The following is a 21,566-nucleotide window of genomic DNA, read 5'->3' as shown; positions in this document are numbered from 1 at the left end:
TCCTCAAGTCATAAGTTCATAACATAACTCTCAACCCACTTGCATCATGACTGCGATGGCGCAAACTTGACTACGTTCCTCAGTAGATCTGTTCCCGTCTTCTCACAAGCTAATAGCAAGCTGTCTATCCCCGGAATGCTTTCCAGCTCATCTTGCGTCTGCGGTCTTGCTCTGATGATCAAATCCAACGTATGGTCTGTTATGATGGGTGGAGCCGTTGCGGATCGAGCGGGCAATTTTCGCGTTACCAGTTTACTGAAAGCCAGAAGCTTTGACCGAGCGATTCGCGATCCAGGTGATAGTGGTAGTGGAGTCTGCATTGGAGCTAGAGCTGAGGCTGAAGCAGGGCTTTTGCTCGCGACACCGAGGGCGTGGCTCAGGGATGGTTGCTGCGTGAACTTTGCTTTCGATTTATAAGGTGTCGTTTTATCTAGTGGTCGTTCTTCCGATACTTTGCCTTCTAGTGTGATACGAGGAGTGATCGCAGTCGGATCATGTAACGGTTCTCCCGCAGGCTGAGTGGCCTTTTCTACGTCAGCCTTCACCGGACTCTCAGCGCGTTTGCGCTTGGTGCCGGCGCTTGTTCGCCGGCGGCTGGGGCTGCCAAAGTCTAGTGATGGGAGGGTATCGTCAGAGTCGTAAGGGGATGTGCTGCCGTGCGACCCGTTGCCATGATTCACACCAAGTTTTGTCTCTGCCATGGTAAAAGATAGGCCAGTGTGTAGCTGAGGTGTCCGAGGGGGTGCTGTTTCGAAAGCGGGCGAGGAGTCTCCAGAGCTATCATCTGCAACCTTGCGTTGCATCTTTGGGCGGCGAGGTGTATGCGGCAACTGGATTTCTGGTTCGGATGGCTTCACAGTCCCAGCTGGCTGCTCGATACCGTTCGTGGCAAGGAAAAGTGAGATAACCTCGAGCCACTCGTTACCGTACTTTGTTTGCTGGATCTTTCCGATACCTTTTACAGCAAGCAGGCCCTCAGTATCGCAAGGCTGTGCGCGCGCGATGGCTTCTAGCAGAGTGTCGGATATGACGCGAGAAGGCTGTATCTTCCCAGTCTCTGCAAGGGATGCTCGCCGAACAGCTAATTCTTCGAACAATGCTTGTGAAACATGATCCAATGTTGACCCACTAGTCTTCACAGGTGCAGTTTTCTTCGGTACTTTAGAGCTTGTTCTTGTTGTTCCACTCTTCGCAGGTTTGACACCAAAGAAGGCTTCTGTAGTGATGATCGTACCGTCTCCGACGTCCAACAGTATCGGATCATCTCTCGATGCCTTGCCGCTCGGGTACTTCTCAGCGTGAATCGGCAACGGCGGGGTAGGTCTCATGGCGAGTCTCTTCGCATTCATACATTTGTAAAGCATGAAGCCCGCGTACGCATCTCCAGCCGCGTAGTTGATCTGATCCTTTGACAGGGGCTTGCTCCAGTTGCTTGTCCTCACGTCGCCCTTGTAAAGGGGCAAACCGAGCTGCTCCTCCACCTGATGTGCCAAACTCACCAGCTTGACTGAAACCAACTCCGGCTTTGCAGGGCCGAACTTTACGAGGCGGTAGAGATGGCTGGATTCGACGGCCCCTTTGGGCTTGAGCCCGAAGAAGCGACTCAATCTCGAAAAGTCCGCCTTCAGCACATTGACACCTACTTTGCCAATCTTGGGATCCTCAAGAATTCGTTTCAGTGTCGGCGCGATTATGTCTTCGCTCGTCTTTCCTGGATGCAGTCCGATGTGAAACAACGCGATCTTGTCTTCAGAAGCGAGTTGGATCAGTCCAATCTTGTTCTGCAAATCGTCTCTTTTCCAATCATTCCATGGCCACTCCATGTCAAAACCAATGACAGGCTCCTCCAGGAATTGCTTTGCACATATCTCGGATTGCGCCTTATTCTTGCTATACAGAACTTCGACTTCCTTGCCTTCGGGGCCTCGATAGAGCCGATGACTCCACCATTGTTTTGGTGCGGCTTGAGTAGATGAGAAACCATAGGACTGGAGTGACGAGGCTTTGGGCTTCTGTGGTTGTATGCAGTACGCGAGTGGCCAATGTGGTTTCGGTGGTTTGGCGGGGTCTTTTGAAGCCACGACGGCGTGGCTGGAACTTGCCATTGATGTTATGCCCTTCCAATGAAGATATCGTCCAGGCCCAAGTCGCCGGCGAATAATGATGGATGGCATAGGAGATACCTAGGAGGTATCCCTGATCGCGCGACATGCACGCAACGTGACGATCGGCGCTAAAAGAAGCACAGACTGTCTTCAGCGCGCGCTCACGTGTGGCGCCCCTAGCGTGTTTTGCCAGGCGCTCTTGCCCAGCAGTCCATGGCTACTCCCGGTTGGTCCCATCAATGCTACGTCAGACTTTCGTCTGGAACAGTTGTCGGAATCTGAAAGACGCCTATACTCGTCTCTTTGCTCCAGTTTCGGAGGTTGACACCTTGGCGAAACCCTGACAGGTCTGCAGACGTTCCCCACTGCGTCATTACGGCGGGGATGCAGACCGTGAACCGTTGCGAAATCCGCTACTTCAAACGGCTCTCACGACCTGCAGTCTCGATTTCGACCCCAGATATCTGTGCATCATCTTTTCATAAGTAGGCGCTCTGTTCGGGGGCGCTTCGGAGACCCAGGCAGCGAGATATTGCCTGGACTCTGTCACGTAGCTGAATGAGGAAGGACTGACCACACAGCAGACATTTTCTTCAGCATTATCAATGCCTCCTACGTACGGCTTCTTGCGACACATGAGCGAATTGTCGAAAGGTATGATCCTGGGTTTGCTTTAGGCATTGTGGGCGTGACGATTGCCAAGATGTGACAGCTAGGTCTTCACGCAGATGCGGTTTCATAGTCATATGGAACACTCTACGTAAGCACGTCACCTACTATCGGCGCTAGATGCACTGCGACAGACTATGCCACGGCTTCGGCGAATATTCCTTGGGGCCGCGTACTTCGATAATGACGGTATATGTAGGCTGGTAGCCTCATTTCGGGCCGCCTCCAAAAAACCACTTTTATTCCATCCTGTGTACAAAGTTCTCCACGCAATTGTTTATAAACGTATTTTCTCATGATGCATTTCATACCTTCAGTATTGGTCGCTGGATTAGTGGGTCTTGCGCAGGCGCAAGTACCCTCAGGTTTTACGCCTCAAGCTACCACCAAACTTGAAGTTATCTTCAATTCGACCATGGTCAACACAGCCGGGCAGCAATTAGCAAAAGCCTGTAAGTCTCCAAATATCTCAACTCTGAATGCAATCCTAACCTGTCTAGCTGCCGCGACACAACCACAACTGGCATTATCCAGCGCCATGATAGATGCAAGCCAAACGTACATGTTTGTGATGCTCGACCTCGATGTACCACCAGCGGACGGCGGCACAGAACGCCGTACACTATTACACTGCATGAACACCGGATTCAAAGCAACGAAGCAACAACTCATGGGCGCGGCCACTCTACTCGCATCATCGGAAAAGGGCCCTGCCCCATACATCCCTCCAGGCCCTCCAGCGACCGACACAGTCGCGCATCGATACGTCGAACTACTCTTTCCGCAACCTGCCAGTCTGAACATCCAGGCATCAGCATTCGCTGGCGTACAAGATAGGATAGGCTTTGACATCCAATCGTTCATGTCGCAGAACGGTGTGAGTGCGCCGCTCGCGGCAAACTTCTTTCGTGTTGATGGAAGGATAAGTGCAACGGCTAGTGGAACTGGATCAGCAACAGTAGCCTCGGGCGCAGTTGCTACGCCCACGGGAACACCACAGGCCTTCACTGGTGCAGCTGGCGAGATCAGCGTACCGTATGGGACGGCTGGTTTGCTTAGCGGTGTAGCTCTTTTCGCGGTGCTCGTCTTGTAGTTTACTATGTATCTTGAACGAATGTTACGATGTTATGAACTGGTTCTAGAAGCCGAAATCATGTCTGAATGTAACATTGGTGATGAAAAAGCATTACAGACACGCATACAATTATGCTTCGAGTTCTATGTGCACTGCTCTAGTTCATCGCCTTATCAGCATCTACAATACTGTAGTACTTGCTACTGCTTTTCACGCGCATACCCTTGCCGTACTTGATCATTACGAGGAACACTGCTGATGCAGCCATGCCAACGAAGGCTGCGGATATGAAACAGTTCTGGTAGCCCAAGTCTGTCAGCCACGGCGTAATGCTACGTTTCGTTAGCAATTCATTCTGTGAAAGCTTTGAGGAACTCACCCGTAGCTGATTGCAAACGACATGGTGTTGCGAATCAAGATAACCGTCACGATCGCATCACCACTTATGTCGTGGTAGCTGTCGATCATGTAGTTTACGCTGATGGTGACGCCGACTGATGAAGTAAAAGCGACACAACCCATAGCAAAGACGAGTCCGAACCAGTGCACGCCATGTGCAGCACCAACACCCCAGAGTATCAAGAATGCCGGAACCATCACCAAGCATACTGCGAATGGCCATAACCGATGTTCGGCCTCCATGACGCCGCTGTTTCGGCGCGCCAGTTTGATGGTCAGCCAGTCGCTGAATCGTCCCGAGAAGAGTGCTCCAGCAACGACTCCAATGCAGCAAGACACGTAGCTGAGACCGACCATGGAAGGCTTGAAGTTGTACCCTGGGCCGCCGAGGATGATTGAGGCAGTGGCGTTCAAGACATTGAACCAAATGAGGTAAGAACCGTAGCTGAACCCTGCGTAAAAGATGACGGGCCAGCTCAGGTACATGAGACTACGTTTTGCGCGCTCAAAGACGTTTGACCCTGGAGATGGTTGCCAGATTGACAACTTTTGCGTAAAAGTCTTCGTCGATACTCGCATATCATCGCTCGCAGTTGACTGCGAAGTCGTCGTGTCGGCCTTCTCTTGATCCACTACCTTGGATGGGTCTCTCTGCGGAGACTCAGCTGTTACAGCGACTCCCTCAATCTTTCTTGTATAGTTGGTCTCCTCCATGAATAGGAACATGAAGATCAGCGACACGGTCAAGAAGATTGCCGGCCAGTAAAAGACCCACTGCCACCCTTGACCTTCCGCAATGAAGCCGGAGATGATGGGAGCAAAATAGTTGCTACCAGCCAACGAGAACGCGTAGAAGCCCATGTATTTCCCCCGCTGATGGGTGAAGTAAACATCGGTTACGGAGATTTCGGGTAGAGCTTCCACTGGTGCGACAAAGAAGCCCATGACAATACATCGAGCTATCCATTCGCCATTGCTTTTGACGTATGCGCTTTGAATGTTAGTGTGAGGGCATGTCATTGTAGATGTAATTGCACTCACCTCCAGATACTGCATCCAATGGCACCGACGACAGATATGAGAAAAGTGAGACGTTTGCCATATCGTAGTGCAAAAGGCTGCCAAAAGAGTAAACCCCAACCGAGGAACAAGAACATGTATCCAGTGCCCTCGTTCAGCGTTGACACAGATACGCCCGAGGCTTCCGATAGTGGCACTAAGACGGAGTACACTGTCGACACAGCAATACCCGTCATCCAGGTGTATCTTCACGGCTCATTAGTCGCATATGTGGTGCGCGATAGTTGCACGTACAGGTTGGTACATATCGTTGATGTGAGCTTGCGGCGTGGAGACCAATTGAGCGGATCATCAGGATCATTCGATGGCGCTGGGTTGAGGATGATGTCCCCATTGCCTGCATGTCGAGCTTGAATGCTATGGTCCAAGTCCACCAGATGCACAGTGCCTGGCACGGGGGCCGTGTCAGTGGAGTCTGCGCCAACGGTCATCGTGATAATCGACTGACAACTAGGTAGCTGTAGGCTTCAACTGCTGATGCAGTTATATTTTGAATGCTGAGCTTCTGGAACTGGTCGTACCAAAAGCAGACAACAAGAGTGGGGTGGTATGCAGATGGAACCCCAAGAACATGGGTAACCTCCAGGGCTGCGACATTCCAGTTTGGAGCTCGTCGTGGAGCCTGAACATCCGTTATCACATTCCCTCGTCTCCAAATCCTTGCCCTCAGGGTATATGATAGCAAGCCATGGAGATAGCCACCCAGATGTCTTCCCTGAGCTGCCCATCTCCGTGTGTATCTACCGGCTTACGCAACTTAGCAGGTCCATGCGAAGAGACCAAGAGTCGAGATACCAGACACAAAGCGGGGAAACGTTCGCCTGATAGGCAGTAGAGGCGCTGCATTTATTGGAAGATAACCGGAAAGTTGGAGTTGTTGGAGCTGGATATGGAAAGGAGTTGCTCGCTAGCTGATGCGGGACAATGTGGGATGACGCGCTAAGGGCCGTTCGTCGGCATCTATTCCGCTCCTTCAACACCAACCACGCGCCTTATCGGCTTTATCGCCATACCATAATCGGCCGTCGTATACCAGCACGGAACTTTTCCGGGCACCACGTTTACATACGGGATGTCTCTCAGCGCCACAAATGCCAGGGTATCTTGTCCTGGGCCTAGCCTCGACAATGACGATACATGTAGAGATAAGACCGCGATGCTGGTTTACATGATTGACAACCTTGGAACGCTTGAGCACACAGGCTACTCACATCCTCCAACCACCTAAATTAATCAGAATGGCCAATCACCCTTCCGAGCTCGCTATAGTTCAGCCCAAGCCTGTGCCTCAAGGTACAGCAGATTACGAGAAGAAGCGAGCCTCAATCCTTGAAGCATTCGCGCAAAAAGTGCCTCCGGAACTACGTTTGTCGCCAGAACTATTCGCCAGTCCGCCCAAAGATGTCTCGGGAATACCAGTCACCTGTGGTATACTCACATCCGCTGAGATCGACATCACGGAAAAGTACGATGCAGTAGGCCTTGCTGAAGCCATTGCTGCACGGAAGCTATCAGCGGTCGAAGTAGCCACTGCGTTTTCGAAACGCGCTATCATTGCACATCAATTGACATGCTGCTTGACCCAATGGTTCATGGACGAGGCTGTCAAAAGGGCGCAAGAGCTGGACGATTACATGTTAAAGAACGGCAAGACGATTGGCCCGCTCCACGGTGTTCCCATCAGCATCAAAGAGCACATGCCCATCGCTGGAACCTATTCATCACAAGGATCGTTAGCGAGCGTTGTCTTCAATGAGGAGGATTGCCTGCTGGTGTCGATGTTGAGAAGTATGGGTGCGATATTCTACTGCAAAACCAATCAGCCTCAAACGATCATGCACTTGGAGTCGACATCTCACTATGGCCGCACGCTGAACCCTTTCAACATCAACCTTAGTGCTGGTGGCTCATCTGGTGGCGAAGCTGCCCTAGTGGCCATGAAGGGATCAGTACTTGGCGTAGGCACAGATATCGGCGGCAGTATAAGAGGCCCTGCCGCATTTTGCGGTGTCTATGGATACAAGTCAACTTCATACATGCTACCGATGAAAGACTTCCTCGCTCATTCATTCTCGGCAGAACTCAACGTCTTGTGTAGCACTGGCCCATTTTGTCGGAGCTTGCGCGACATGGATCTTTTCATGACGACCGTTCTGGACCAGAAACCGTACTTACTGGATCCCAAGGTGGTTCCGCTTCCTTGGACAGGCTTCAATACCAAAAGCAAGAAGCCTTTGAGGGTCGGTGTCATCGAGAACGACGGGTTCATTGACCCTCAGCCACCAGTCAAGCGCGCTATAGCATGGGCTCGTGAGCGTCTCTCGGATCCTCGGTACTCGGAGGTCATTCAAGTGAAGCCGTTCACACCTTACAAAGCACAAGAAGCTTGGAAGCTGATCCGCCGTATGTACTGGCCAGGTGGTGGCAAATTAGCGAAGGAAGATGTCATGTCCACAGGCGAGCCAGTGTTACCACTAAGCGACTGGAACTGGAAGGATGTTGAGTCTCTCGGTATGCTTCATGCTGAAGAGGTTAATGAGCTTCGTGCTACTCGCGACAAATACCGGTATGAATTTGCCGACAGCTGGAATGAACAGGAAGTCGACATCGTCGTTGGGCCTGCGTTTGTCGGCCCGGCCTCTGCGCATGACACAGCGTTCTATTGGACATATACGAGTCTGTATAACTTTGTTGACTACCCCGGGGTGGTTGTACCTACACCCATCAAAGCAGAGGGCAAGGAAGCATATGCCGCAGGGTACAAGCCATTGAGCGATGAGTGCAGACACACCAAAGAGCTGTGGGAGAGCTCAGACTTCGAAGGAGCGCCGATCAACTTGCAAGTGAATGCAAGAAGGTATCACGATAATGACTTGTTTGGGGCGTTGAAAGTCTTGAAGGATGTTTTGGATCTGCCGTAGTAATAGGCCTGTAACTCTGAACATAGCGCGCTCCTGTACAACACACACACCTATACTGCCAGTCTCATGGATATCCCAGTGACGGCTTTTATTTGTCCTAATGGAAAGCGCACCGAACAAGCCAAAAGCGCTATATTGATAGCAAAAGTGACGACATCAAACGCGCTTGATGGAAGCTGTCACCTTATACAAGGGAAAAACCAAACACCTAGGAGCCTACGTTGTTGTTAGGCTACTAACTTCGCAAGCTTTTATCTTAATGTAGGCTCTTAGGTGTTCGGGTTTTCCCTTAAATGGGGTGCTGTAATACAGGAACAACCGAGGTGGCCGCAAGCACCTTCCGCGCAACATCCCTGCACGCTTCCACGCTGCTCACACGTCAACACCACCCACGGGCGCAATACCCACTTTCCCACCTAGACAAATCGCCCTTCTCACGATGTCGCTTTCATAACACGCATCTGCGCTCTCGCCGCGCATCATGGATTACACGCATATCGCAGAGCTCAGTCCAGAGCTGGCCGCGATTGAATCGAAGCAGTTCCGAGCGACCGTCACGTTAATATGGCCCTACTCGTCGTCGACGCGACAATTTGCCCTGCTGCTCGCTGAGCCCGACCTACGACTACGACGCAAGAACGGACAAGTCAGAGCGCGCTTCTCTGGCGCCAGCGCGAAGGCCATTGCGACAGCAGGCGTGGGCATTGGCGATGAAGTGGTTCTGAGCCTACGAGGCGCCGATTTTGTTAAGGAAGGCGCCATCAGCACACCCGGCAAGAGCATCGAGTGGGAGCTATCCTATACCCAGACAGTAGTCGTTCGCGTCTATCGAAATGGCAGCGAAACGGCGAACCTCGAACTCGTCGATGCCGCGCCCACACCTGCGACCGGGTCGCCTGTCCGCCCAGCAGCCCCGACGCCTGCGCGCGAATTCTCCTCCCCTGCTTTCTTCAAGCGGGTGCGGTTGTCCGACGGACCCTCCTTCCCAGCACCCTACGACCCCTTGGCGGACGAGACGGAGGACGGTCACGACCGAAAGCGACCTAGGAAGTCATACGGGGACTGGAAGGCGTGGACATACAGCGCAAGGACACCATCGCCGGAGAAAGAGGACATGGACATGGAAGAAGAGCTCGAGTCTGTTGAAGCGTCGCCTAGTCGTGCAGCGCAACTTCCACGCACCCCCGTTTCGCCTCAACGACCAGCCGGGCCCTTGCATGTTCAGGAAGATGAAGACACGGAGCCGAATACCCCAACAGACGAGGGTGCAGAGGTCGTTGGCGAGTCTTCTACGGGGCCACCAAAGGACGCCGATTCCCACGATCTCTACGGTGGGCCCGACGAACACCCACCATCAGATGCACAATATGCTTTTGGAGGCGATACCGAGATCGACACTGAAGTTAATACCGAGGAAGAAGGCAACACGCGCGATGAGCTTAATGCCACCAGCACTAGCACCACCGAGGCGGATGTCGAAGAACAAGAAGACAGACCACTTGAGCGCGTCCAAGAACCAGTGGTTGACATAGAGGCGGTCACAGGAAAGGATGAGATGACTTCGACCCAAGAACCAAGCTCCTCAGAAGTCGTAGAATCACATGTAGAAACCGAACCCGTGCCCGCCGCTGGGGCTGACAATCACGCCAACAACGAGCTTACGATTGCTATGCCTCCTCCCGCCTTCCCATCGGTCGCCGCAGGCTTGTTGACGCCGATCGGTAGAGAGCCTGAAAGTCCAACGCTTGCGCCACAAGACGCCTCCAATCTTCCATTGCCGTCACCGTTTCCAGGAGAGCATGACGCTGATGCTGCGTCTTACTTTGGCGTTGCTACTACTATCGAACAGCCGGTCGAAGCTGATGCTACGGGAGACAAGGAAGAAGATCCACCAAGCGAAGCGAGCTACATCGGCGAGACGTCCTTCTTCAGCTCAATAGGCTCATCGAGAGCTTCGGTGTTCCACCCGAACCACGAGTCGGCCTTCACACCTGTACGATTCACATTCGGCATGGACGGTGCTGGCTATTCTCGCCCCATGGAGCTGTCGTCGCCTCCGCCAGAAGCTCAATCAGTCGAGGAAAAAGCTGAGAACATCGACGTTTCAACCTCGCCCGCCCCTCGCGAACACGACGATGGCGATTCGGAAGTAGAAGATATATCTCAGTCACGCCTGAGCATTCCCCAGAGCGATGATACAGACGACGCCGTTGAAGATTTGACTACTGCAAATCCAGAGATGGTTGAAGACGAAACGGCCGAGCCAGAAGTTGTAGAACTCTCCTCGGAGGATGAAGAAGAAGCCTTGAGTGAAATCGAGCCGGAATTCATGGCAGTCGAATCTATGATGCAGCCCAACACTGCTCAACAGCCTGAAGAAGCCCCCAATGTCTCGGATGACATGCAATCTGTGAACGGAAGCCTAGAAGACACTCGTGGCCAAGCACTGGACACAGGCACACAACATTCCACAGCTACGTCAGCTATCGTCGACTTGGGCTCCCCTTCAGATGATAACAGCGAGATCGACACCAGACATGAAGAGCGGCAGCCTAGCTCTAGCCGAAGACAGACTCCTTCTCAGGACCAGCCCTCTGCCATGGATCTTGGTAATCATAGTGAGTTTGTGAACCTGGATTTTGCGACCGCGGACGCACATGCTCTTGATACATCAGAGGAGCGAACAATTACTCACACTAAATCTCAGGAACCGGAGCCTGAAGTTGTACCACACCCCACGCAGGAGCCGTTTTCACATGTCGGTGATCTGCCAGAATCGAGTTTGGAGGCTACTGACGACTACTTGCAAGACGCATTTCCGATGGAACACGCATCATTCGGGCAGGAACATGAGCAGATAGCTGCCTTTGAAGATGACCGTCAATCTGATGTCCACATGGAAACAATAGAAGAGGCCGCCGTATTCCAGGCAGACGAATTCAATGACCAACTAGCGCCCGTCGATACCACCCAGACAGCTAATGAGCCTGTGAGCCAACATTCTGGCATCGGACCTGAGGATGCCCACAAGATCGAAAGCACGAGTGTTGTGCTTGAGCCGCCTGCAAAAAATACCAGGTCAAAAGCAAAGGCATCAGCGCCCCTGGAGAAAGAAGATGCTGCTGTCCCTGAAGCCAACAAACGATCCACAAGATCTGTGACTTCTCGTGCCCGCTCAGCCGTTTCACCACCCAGAACACGCACCCATTCTGCATTCTCTCCTTCACATGAATCCACACAGACTTCTCCTTATAGTCTTCGTTCACAGTCGAGATTCTCGCCAATGGAAAGCTTGTCAACCGGTGCTAGCATCGCTCGTCAGAGAGGCTCGCGCAGACATGCTTCGCAAAGAAGTGTAGACTCTATACCCGATATTGAAGTATCCCAAACTCAGGAGTATGACCGAATCGTTTCCAGCTTCCAGCCGTCGCAGGAGTTGGGTGCCTCGCAAGGCAGATATTCTGATGTCGCTTTCATCAAAGACTCTGAAGAAGAGAGTGCACGCTCTGAGTATTCGATATCTACTGTGCATCCCTCAGACATGGAGTATATGCATCACAGCGACCCTGTCGACCGTGCCAATGCTTTTGATGATGAGAATGATGAAGGCTTGAAACCGCCGCCAGCCACTGCGCCAGAGTTAGGGCCTTCAAAGCAGAAGGTCAGAGGGAAGAAGAACGCGCAGCAAAGCGTGGAGATGAGGAGTTGTAGTCCTGCTCAACCCGAATCTTCGTACGTTACACAGCCATTGGTCAGCAGCCCGGGTACGCAACGACATGTAGCGCAATCAAAGGACACGATAACTCCCAGCCCACGTAACGTACGAAGAACGAGGAGAAAAGTATACGATCTTCCAGGTGGAGGTAGCCAAGACGTCGGTGATATTGACGCGCTCATGCGCAGCTCACCACCCGTTTCACCTAGAATCGACCAACGGACGAGACAACAGAGCAAAAGACCTATCACCCCTGCTGCAAGCCAGCAGACTGCCATGGAGTCGCAGCCCAGCATCAACGCCCAACATGAACAAAACACCCTTTTGACGCCTCAGCTTACGCAAACAACATCTGCAGGTCTGCGCTCCGTCCAAGCCGAGGCCGAAGTCGACATGGAAGTCTTGACCGCATCACCAGAACCCAAAACAACACCGCGTCGCAAACACAGATCGGTCGACGCAGCAACCATCCCCGCATCTCCAACCTTGATTGACCCATCGTCCGACGACGCCAACGCTGAGACGCCCGAGCCACCCTCTGTCGGCCTTTCCACCCCGCTAGCTTACTATACTCCTCTAAAGGACCTCGTCTACTTCCTCAACCGCTCCTCCGACTTCCACTCGGCTACCAAACCCGACATACTTGCCCTGGTCACCTCTCCTACTACGCCAAGCGAAAAGGCCAAGAAGGGTCCAAAACACTGGTTCACCAGTCTGCAGATAACGGATGCTAGCTCCTGGCCCGAGACGACAACGGTGCAGATCTTCCGCGCTTATCAGAATGCACTTCCAGAGGCGCAGATTGGCGATGTGGTCTTACTCCGCGCGTTCGCTGTCAAGTCGTTGAACCGGCATCCCATGCTTATAAGCACAGACGAGAGTGCGTGGTGTGTATGGCGCTGGGGTAAACCTGTCTGGGGAGCGAAGAGAGGTGCGTTTGGTGAATTGAGAGCAAGAGAGGAGATCAAAGGGCCGGCTGTTGAGAAGGGTGCTGGGGAATGGCGCGAAGTGGAGAAGTTGAGGGGTTGGTTCACCGCGAAGATAGGCACTGAACTGGCAGAGAAAGAGGTGGCGAGGGTTCGGACGAGGAGTAAAGACAAGGGAAAAGAGCCGGCAGGTGAAGATGCATGAGGGTTTGGGGCTTTTGCGCGGCGTTGAGGAACGTCTCGAGTGTGGCATGGTTATGTTATCGGCGCATGTATAGGATACACTGAGTGTATTACGTTCATGCTCTGGTGGACCACATTAGCATGAGCAGCACTGCATCACTTTGCGAGTCAACAAAGTATTGAGAGATCATTCATGTGTCTCATTGGTTTCTACCATATTCCTTTTCATGCGATCGTATCTTCATAGCCCACACCTAAACCCTGAAGTCTAGAGCCAGCTTTTCGCCCAGAGCGTCTATGACTACTAGGCCAGTCCGTGGACCAGCTGTCCGTCGCAGAAGCTCGTAGCTACTAATCTCGCTCCATTCTCTCGTAGTCTAACTGTATGAGGCGTCTATTTCTCGTAAACCCAGTCATGCTGGGCGGACTTCCAGCTCTGGACCTCACCCTCCTTGAACCAGAGAGCGATCTCCTTTTTGCCGTTCTCGACGCTGTCGGAGCCGTGGCAGACGTTGCGGCCAACGTCGAGGGCGAAGTCACCACGGATGGTGCCGGGGGCGGAGGCGAGGGGGTTGGTAGCACCGAGGATGGAGCGGCCGGTCTTGACGGCGTCACGGCCCTCCCAGACCATGGCGCAGACGGGGCCGGAGCCCATGTCTAGAGGGTGTCAGTGGTGGAACTGGGTATATCTCGTTCGAAATGGCCAACGTACAGGCAATTAGACCGGGGAAGAAGGGCTTGTCGCTCAAGTCGGCGTAGTGCTTCTCGAGGTGCTCCTTGGAGGGAGTGACGAGCTTGATGGCGGCAAGCTTGAAGCCGCGGTTCTCGAAGCGGGTGATGATGGGACCGATGAGGCCACGCTGTTGGGCATTTGTTAGTATGTTTGCTTTTTATCTTTTGTTGAGAACCCCGCTGTCTCAGTCGTAACAGCAGAATCATTGTAACAATTGATTCACTGTTGATAGCGTGAAGAGTACAAGGTTCGAGAACTGAGAGAGAAACATACCTGAACACCGTCAGGCTTGATAGCGATGAAGCTATTCAGCTGTCAGTATGCCGTTCACCGCCCTTCAGCTGCCCCTCGTCTTGGGATCAGGATGCCCAACGTACGTCTGCTCGGTAGTCATTTTGGCGATGAATTGGCGTTTGAGTTTTTGTGTAAAAGTGATGTGTCTTTACGACTTGATGAGAGGAAACGAGAAGGAGAGACGGACGTGTAGCTGGAATTTTATGAAGGGGGTGGGGTATCGACGCCCTCGTTGTTGTCTAGTGGGGTAGCTTGCATAAAATTATGCCTGATTTGTGCAAGAGAGCTGGACCCTGACCTTGGCGCTGCTTCAAAGTCCACATGGCATCTCGAGCGTCGAGGACTGGCCGATTGATTGATAGACTGGTGATATTCCAGGCTGGCTTCTGTGTATTAGAGAGCTGCCTGTCATGATTACTTTACGGAAGCAGCCTCCCCGGTGGACGGCTGTATTTTTGGTGTTGGCGTTGTTGGCTTGCCTGTTCGTGCCAGCTGGTACGTAGCTAAGCTCACCCTCAATATCTCCAGTCCATGACGGCGTTCTTTCTGCATTAATACGAAGCTATAAGGAGGTTACTAACAGACGTCAGTATCGGTCAAGCATGAGAACTTCAAAACATGCAGTCAATCGGGCTTCTGCAAGCGCAACCGCCAGTTCGCCGATGACGTCTCCGCTTCGAGCTCCTGGACCTCGCCCTACGTTCTCGACCCTGCCTCAATCACGTTCAAAGATGGCCAATTAGATGCCGTCGTGCTCAAGACACTGAGGGAAGGCGAAGAGAAAGCTCGCTTGCCGCTTACCGTTACATTCCTCGAATCGGGCGTGGCACGCGTTACTCTTGACGAAGAGAAGAGGGCCAAAGGCGACATCCAACTGCGACACGACAGTCAAGCACGGAAGGAGCGATACAACGAGGCGGCACAATGGACTCTTGTTGGAGGGCTAGACCCGTCCAAGGGCGCTGCTTTCAACCCCGAGACGGAAGATGGCTACACCAAGGTTGTCTACGGCAAGGGCAGCAAGCACCAGGCCGTCATCCGCCACGCGCCCTTCGGCATCGAGTTCCAACGCGATGGCGAGACGCAAGTCAAGTTCAATGAGCGCGGCTACATGAACGTCGAACACTGGCGACCCAAGGTCGAGAAGCCCCAAGAGGAGAAGAAGGAGGGCGAGGAAGAAGTCAAGGAGGAAGAGAAGAAGACCGAAGAGCCTGTAGAAGACGAAAGCACGTGGTGGGATGAGAGCTTTGGTGGCAACACAGACAGCAAGCCGAGAGGCCCTGAGGCTGTTGCACTGGACATCTCGTTCCCTGGATACGCGCACGTCTTTGGTATCCCAGAGCACGCGACACGGCTATCTCTCAAGACCACCAGGTGCGCAGTATCCACACAGATATACCTACTTAGCTGACAGTCTCTAGGGGCGGCGACAATGCCTACACCGAGCCATACCGACTGTACAACGCCGACGTCTTCGAGTACGAGATGGACAGCCCCATGACCCTCTACGGCGCCATCCCATTCATGCAAGCCCATCGCAAGGGTTCCACCGTCGGTGTCTTTTGGCTCAACGGTGCCGAGACCTGGATCGACGTGACAAAGAAGAGGAACACTGCGAACCCGCTCGCTCTTGGTGTTGAGGGCCATACCGATACTGAGACGCACTGGATGTCTGAGAGTGGTCTGCTGGACGTCTTTGTCTTCCTCGGACCGACTCCTCAGGACCTCACTCGCCAGTATGGTGAACTGACTGGTTACACCGCTATGCCCCAGTCCTTCGCTATCGCCTACCACCAGTGCCGATGGAACTACGTCACCGATGAGGATGTCAAGGACGTCGACCGCAGGTTCGACAAGTTCAACATCCCGTACGACGTTATCTGGCTCGACATTGAATACACACAGGAGAAGAAGTACTTCACTTGGGATCCTCTGACCTTTGCCAACCCCGAAGGCATGCAGCAGCAGCTCGACAAGCGTGACAGGAAGCTTGTTGCGATCATCGACCCCCATATCAAGAATACGAATGATTACCCGATCATCGACGAGCTGAGGAAGAAGGACCTCGCTGTTAAGAACAAGGAAGGCAAGCAGTACGAGGGCTGGTGCTGGCCTGGCTCATCTATGTGGATCGACTGCTTCAACCCGGCTGCCATCGACTGGTGGAAGGGCTTGTTCAACTACGACAAGTTCAAGGGCACTGCCCACAACACCTTCATTTGGAACGACATGAACGAGCCCTCGGTGTTCAACGGCCCTGAGACAACCATGCCCAAGGACAACTTGCACCACGGTAACTGGGAGCACCGCGATGTTCACAACATCAACGGTATGACTTTCCACAACGCGACATACCAAGCCATCACGGAGCGCAAGAAGGGCGAGGTTCGCCGTCCCTTCGTGCTAACCCGAGCTTTCTACTCTGGTAGTCAGCGCACTGCTGCCATGTGGACTGGCGATAACCAGGCTGAGTGGAGTCATCTTGAGGCTTCCATACCCATGGTCCTCAACCAGGGTATCTCCGGCTTCCCCTTCGGTGGTGCGGATGTTGGAGGTTTCTTCGGTAACCCAAGCAAGGAACTCTTGACTCGCTGGTACCAGGCTGGTATCTACTACCCTTTCTTCCGTGGCCACGCTCATATCGACACTCGTCGCCGCGAGCCATACGTTGCTGGCTCTCCGTACACGGAGATCATCACTCAGGCCCTTCGTCTTCGTTACCAGCTTCTGCCTGCTTGGTACACTGCCTTCCATGAGGCTCACACCACCGGTGCCCCCATCATCCGACCCAACTTCTGGGTCCACCCTGCCGACGAACGTGGTTTCGAAGTTGACGACCAACTCTACATTGGTTCCACTGGTCTGCTCGCCAAGCCAGTCACAAAGGAAGGTGCTGACAGTGTCTCTATCTACCTCGCGGACGACCAGCCCTACTACGACTACTTTGACTTCACCACTTACAGCGGCGCTGGGCACCACACTGTACCAGCCCCTCTCGAGAAGATTCCTCTTCTCATGCAGGGTGGCCATGTCATCCCACGCCGCGACCGTCCTCGTCGTTCCTCTGGACTCATGAAGTACGACCCCTTTACCCTGGTCATCGCTCTGGACAAAGACGGCAACGCTGCCGGTACTCTGTACGTTGACGATGGCGAGACCTTTGACTACGAAATGGGTGCCTTCATCCACCGCCGCTTCTCCTTCGATGGCACCCGCCAGATCCTCACTTCCTCCAACCTCGACTCCAACAAACGTACTGTCAAGTGCGAGAAGTACCTCAAGACGATGGAGAAGGTACGCGTCGAGAAGATCATCATTGTCGGCGCACCCAAGGCGTGGAAGGACAAGTCTGAGGTCGTCGTTATGCAGGAGGGTGAGAGGGAGACGCAAAGGAAGAAGCCTGTGCCGCTTGAGTTCCATGCTGCCGAGGGTAAGAAGGCTGCGTATGCGGTAGTGAGGGACCCTCGGGTGTTCATTACCAGAGGGTGGAAGATCGACTTCGCGGAGAAGGGTGCTGGGCACGAGCATCATGGTCATGAACATTGAGCTCTGGGGTGTCTAGATGTATGAGAAGCACGCATTGCAACAGGGAAAGGATCGTGGAATCTGAGATGAAACGCAATCTGTATAGAATTAAGATTACGAATACGTGTTACTCGCGCCTATGAAGACATGCATATTGGCGTGTATAGCCCTACCGCTCTTTTCCTCACTCCTCGGACGCTTTTGTGACCAGGCAAATACAATGGCTTCTTGCTCGGACCGGTATGTTCTCTACAGACGAAACGTGCAACCTCATTCGCTGTCCCTTCCAATCTCGATCTCGCATACAAAGCCCATGGTATCAGTCGCTAGCACCCCACTGTGTCCCTCCTCATCTATTGAGTTCTTAGGACAGATAGTAAGATGTATCAAAACTGCCTCGATTGCTGCGCAGCTAGAGCATAGTAAGGAGAAGTGCGTACTAGTAAGAAGTTAGCAAGATTTCTCTAAAAGCTATCCGTGGCAGCTACTTTACCCTCACTTCTTCCACAAACCACATAGAGCACCTTCAGAGCCCACCTCCCATGAGAAGGTCCATTCTGGTGTTTGAAACTCATAGCCTGGATGACGGTGGATGAAAGCCTTCGCAGCTTCTTCTGAAGACCATAAGGACTCTATCCTAATTTGCTCAGATTTGGCCGCCCCTGTCGTGAGCTGGTCACATATCTCATCTCCAAGCAAAAGGATAAGATCGCTCGTCTGACGCGACAGAGGCAACTCTTCCGAGAAGTCGTGGATGATCGAAAGGCTCGCAAGATGGAGGGGGAATAAAGCTGTACTTTCGTCGAACCATCGAACGAGGTTTGAGGCTGTAATTGGTGTGACGTGCAGGCGGACGTGCTGCATTTCCGCGAAAGTCTCAGGCATGTCGAGGTGAGCGTCTTGGAGCTGATATTGGAAGGTCCCGAGGTACTGTCGAAACACATTGGCGCACTCGCTATCCATCTCAGATCGAATTTGGCGACAGGATAGGTAGAGCCCCATGTAGGAGGAGAGAGGTACTGTGTGGGGTATTGCAATGTAACCGTATACTTGGTTGCGCAATTCCGCGGGCAGGTCAAGAAATGACGACATCTTTCACACTGCTGTGGCAGACGCGGTTGGAGTGCTTGTGCTGTTTTGGAAGCTGTTGTTTGTCTGCGCTTGGTGGTTGAGTGGGTGAGGAAGTTACCTGGATATAAAGAACGCGTACTAGTGCAGAAGGCGCGCTTGTGTCACCTTCACATGCGATGACACCAGCGCCGAAGGCACCGTCGTTGCCAAATTTGGAGCCGCTTTCACGTACGATAGCTGTTCAAATGACTCATACAAAAAGTACCTACCTTGCCTGACTCTTTGACAGTGTTCGGTCGCACAACGCTTGGGGCTAAGTTCGGAAATGGATACGGACGTTGAATGGCCGTCGATGGAGAGCTCATCAGCAATGGCGTCGGCATGAACGGTTTGAAAATTCTTGGAAGTTTTAGATGAGGCAAACTGAGTCAGTATTCAAGTCTGCAATAATGCGATACCTGAGGCCACAGCAACATCTTAACACATAGTGACACTGACGCGGTGCCGTGTAAAATCAACAAATCTGATTCTGTTGGCAACGAACCTTGAAAGCTTCCTTTCAGATCTTTATATTCGCATTCTTTTTTCTATACTACCTTCTGCCACATGTTGTGTAATGTGCAGGCTCGCGCACTCCGAAGATCTGGCAACCCGGCGATGCGTGACGTCAAAGTGAGCGAAGTCATTGGTCATTCGCTCACGACCACATTAAGTCACAGCGCAAACGTCAGGTGCAAAACAAAGCATCGCAACGACGATTCGCACCCTCCTTTCTCCAGTTCCAAACCACATTGGGCGACCTCTACTCCCTTTCCATCGCCATCCAAAGCATAGTCATCATGCCTCAATACCACACCGCGACCGGAACGGTCTCGTATCCAGATGCGAAGTCGAGCTTTCCCAAATTTCCGCAGGTCGGATTCGGTCGCGCGGTCGCTATCGGTATCGGAGCCGGCTTTGTAGGAGCCTTAGTGTAAGACAGTTGCCACCTGACCATCTTTCTGCAAATGCCTGACTTTCTCCAGCATGTCAGGATCGAACAAAGTCGAACAGTTCTTCACAGGCCGTCCAGACTCCTACGTACCCGCGCGAACGATGGGTAACCACATGGGTGTCTCACCAGAATTTTACCAGCGCCACACCTTCCTGTTGAATCATGCTCATCACTTCGGTATGGGCATGCTTGCTGGGCCTTTCAGAGCGGTCATGTCGTACTACGGCGTCATCGGGCCGGTAGCTGTCTTCATGCATACCGGTATTCGCATCATGCTGGATCAGTTGGTGGAGACCACAGCGAATGTTTCCATGGTTCCGTGGACGTGGCCGATCAACGAGCAGGTCATTGACATTTTGCATAAGGGGACATATGCGTTTGTCACTGGCTACATATGTGATAAAATGGTTAGGGGTGTTGACTGGTTTAACAGCTAAGTTATGCTACTCTTCCCTTGCCACTGTGTACCTCTGTCGTCCAGGATTGTCTGGTACCCACATGCTTCCAGGGAGGACCAGAGATCTCGTCATTTTGCTGTACTGTAGTTTTGACGACGATGCGCCTAGAGTTCCCAGCAAGTTCTTCCTGACTACTATGCGTATCATCCCAATACATATCCGCATCGCCACGTTTGGCTCGAACTGGGGCACAAATGATGCTCTTCATCTTTATCTCATCAGTTCCTTGTTTGAAGTAGCCTTGTGCATTGTACGATGGTTTCGAAGTATTTATACGCTTTCGAATGAAAGATGCGAAGGCAGGCGAACATGCGATCATGATAGCTGTATATTCTGTCAGTCATGTATTGAACCTCGCGGATGGAGCAGTGAACATACCTATTGAACATTCCAATATAGTCCACAGCATCAACCACTTGGGTTCCGGTGTTGTAGCCTTTCCACTACCATCAACACCGACTTGCAAGCATCGTAAAGTTGCAAAGGCGATGCAGATGAAACCGCTCCCGAACAATATGAAGATACCAACCTTTTGCTTGCGAGGCATCTGGAGGTTCCATGTCAGATGTAACGGTAAAAACATGACTACGTGGATTAGTACGCCACGCTGGGAAAATGTTAAATGATGCGCTTACTTGCTAAATCGGTCGCCACATCGACGGAGTACGCGAAGTAGAGACTGAAGATGACTCTTCGGTCCTCGTCAAGAGTTCCGCCGCACTGGCCCTCTCTGAACTCCGCGTTTAGGTCGTCGCATGTAGTAAAAGTGCTAGTGACACTACCAATCCACGCCCAGAGGTCTATTAGCGAAAGTATTCGGGCAAGTCTTGCTTCGCATACTCACCAACGCACAAAAAGCGACCAAGGCCCACCATATCTTCCTGTAGATGCTTGGCAGCCCAGCGAGCAACTTCCGATACAACGTCACCAATGACATCTTGACCGAGATAAGAAGGGTGTAAAAGCAGATCTGACCAGCCACGAGGAACTTCAGCATTGCAATAGCATCGTTTTTCATAGTGGCGTACGCTTCAGTCTCTCCTTCCATGAAAGCATACGCCCTGTATATCGGTGGCGTAACGACGTGATAGCAAGCCCATAGCGCGATGAACAAGCAATACGCAAAATAGACAAAGAAGTCTGGCAGCTCGAACGGTTTACGTTTGGCGATTTGCAATACGGCGCGCGCAAAGACAAATCCGGACGTTAGGACGAGCATGACGGCGTTCGTCCGTAACAGAACATCCTTGGAAACTGGAGCCTTCGAAGCCTCGTACATAATGAGTTGGAGAATGAGATCAAATGACGACGTGAGCCGTATAATGTAAAGAAGAGACTTGAGACGTCTTGTTATCAGACGGGAGCTTGGGTCATGGAAGACGCATATGTCATGATCCGCCGCAGTCCATATAACGGTT

The 21,566-nt window shown here is 52.5% G+C and overlaps 8 protein-coding genes across 8 annotated transcripts; 5 read left to right on the top strand and 3 right to left on the bottom strand.

Annotated features, from left to right (window-relative positions):
- Positions 1-44: 44 nt before the first annotated feature.
- J4E78_000743 (uncharacterized protein) lies at positions 45-2,105 on the bottom strand (the record flags this gene model as incomplete). The annotated part of the gene is made up of 1 exon (XM_049361405.1): positions 45-2,105. The coding sequence occupies one exon, from the start codon at positions 2,103-2,105 to the stop codon at positions 45-47; it is 2,061 nt and encodes a 686-aa protein (XP_049226688.1).
- A 964-nt stretch (positions 2,106-3,069) lies between these two features.
- Positions 3,070-3,867, top strand: J4E78_000742 (uncharacterized protein; the record flags this gene model as incomplete). The annotated part of the gene is made up of 2 exons (XM_049361404.1): positions 3,070-3,226; positions 3,275-3,867. The coding sequence occupies 2 exons, from the start codon at positions 3,070-3,072 to the stop codon at positions 3,865-3,867; spliced, it is 750 nt and encodes a 249-aa protein (XP_049226687.1).
- A 139-nt stretch (positions 3,868-4,006) lies between these two features.
- On the bottom strand, positions 4,007-5,504 carry J4E78_000741 (uncharacterized protein; the record flags this gene model as incomplete). Its single annotated transcript, XM_049361403.1, has 3 exons — positions 4,007-4,181; positions 4,229-5,239; positions 5,290-5,504. The coding sequence occupies 3 exons, from the start codon at positions 5,502-5,504 to the stop codon at positions 4,007-4,009; spliced, it is 1,401 nt and encodes a 466-aa protein (XP_049226686.1).
- A 1,062-nt stretch (positions 5,505-6,566) lies between these two features.
- Positions 6,567-8,249, top strand: J4E78_000740 (uncharacterized protein; the record flags this gene model as incomplete). The annotated part of the gene is made up of 1 exon (XM_049361402.1): positions 6,567-8,249. The coding sequence occupies one exon, from the start codon at positions 6,567-6,569 to the stop codon at positions 8,247-8,249; it is 1,683 nt and encodes a 560-aa protein (XP_049226685.1).
- Positions 8,250-8,730: 481 nt separating this feature from the next.
- On the top strand, positions 8,731-13,095 carry J4E78_000739 (uncharacterized protein; the record flags this gene model as incomplete). Its single annotated transcript, XM_049361401.1, has 1 exon — positions 8,731-13,095. One exon carries the CDS (start codon positions 8,731-8,733, stop codon positions 13,093-13,095), a length of 4,365 nt encoding a protein of 1,454 aa, XP_049226684.1.
- Positions 13,096-13,467: 372 nt separating this feature from the next.
- Positions 13,468-14,200, bottom strand: NDK1 (nucleoside diphosphate kinase; the record flags this gene model as incomplete). Its single annotated transcript, XM_049361400.1, has 4 exons — positions 13,468-13,730; positions 13,786-13,933; positions 14,080-14,110; positions 14,184-14,200. The coding sequence occupies 4 exons, from the start codon at positions 14,198-14,200 to the stop codon at positions 13,468-13,470; spliced, it is 459 nt and encodes a 152-aa protein (XP_049226683.1).
- Positions 14,201-14,510: 310 nt separating this feature from the next.
- Positions 14,511-17,646, top strand: J4E78_000737 (uncharacterized protein; the record flags this gene model as incomplete). The annotated part of the gene is made up of 3 exons (XM_049361399.1): positions 14,511-14,595; positions 14,691-15,474; positions 15,522-17,646. 3 exons carry the CDS (start codon positions 14,511-14,513, stop codon positions 17,644-17,646), a joined length of 2,994 nt encoding a protein of 997 aa, XP_049226682.1.
- Positions 17,647-19,535: 1,889 nt separating this feature from the next.
- Positions 19,536-20,127, top strand: J4E78_000736 (uncharacterized protein; the record flags this gene model as incomplete). The annotated part of the gene is made up of 2 exons (XM_049361398.1): positions 19,536-19,669; positions 19,722-20,127. The coding sequence occupies 2 exons, from the start codon at positions 19,536-19,538 to the stop codon at positions 20,125-20,127; spliced, it is 540 nt and encodes a 179-aa protein (XP_049226681.1).
- Between the last annotated feature and the right edge of the window lie 1,439 nt (positions 20,128-21,566).

The sequence above is a fragment of the Alternaria triticimaculans genome (genome assembly GCF_023758025.1).
Source record: "Alternaria triticimaculans strain BMP 0046 chromosome Unknown scaffold_1, whole genome shotgun sequence".
In the NCBI taxonomy this organism is placed as follows: Eukaryota; Fungi; Ascomycota; class Dothideomycetes; order Pleosporales; family Pleosporaceae; genus Alternaria; species Alternaria triticimaculans.
This window is presented reverse-complemented; position numbering and strand designations above follow the sequence as displayed.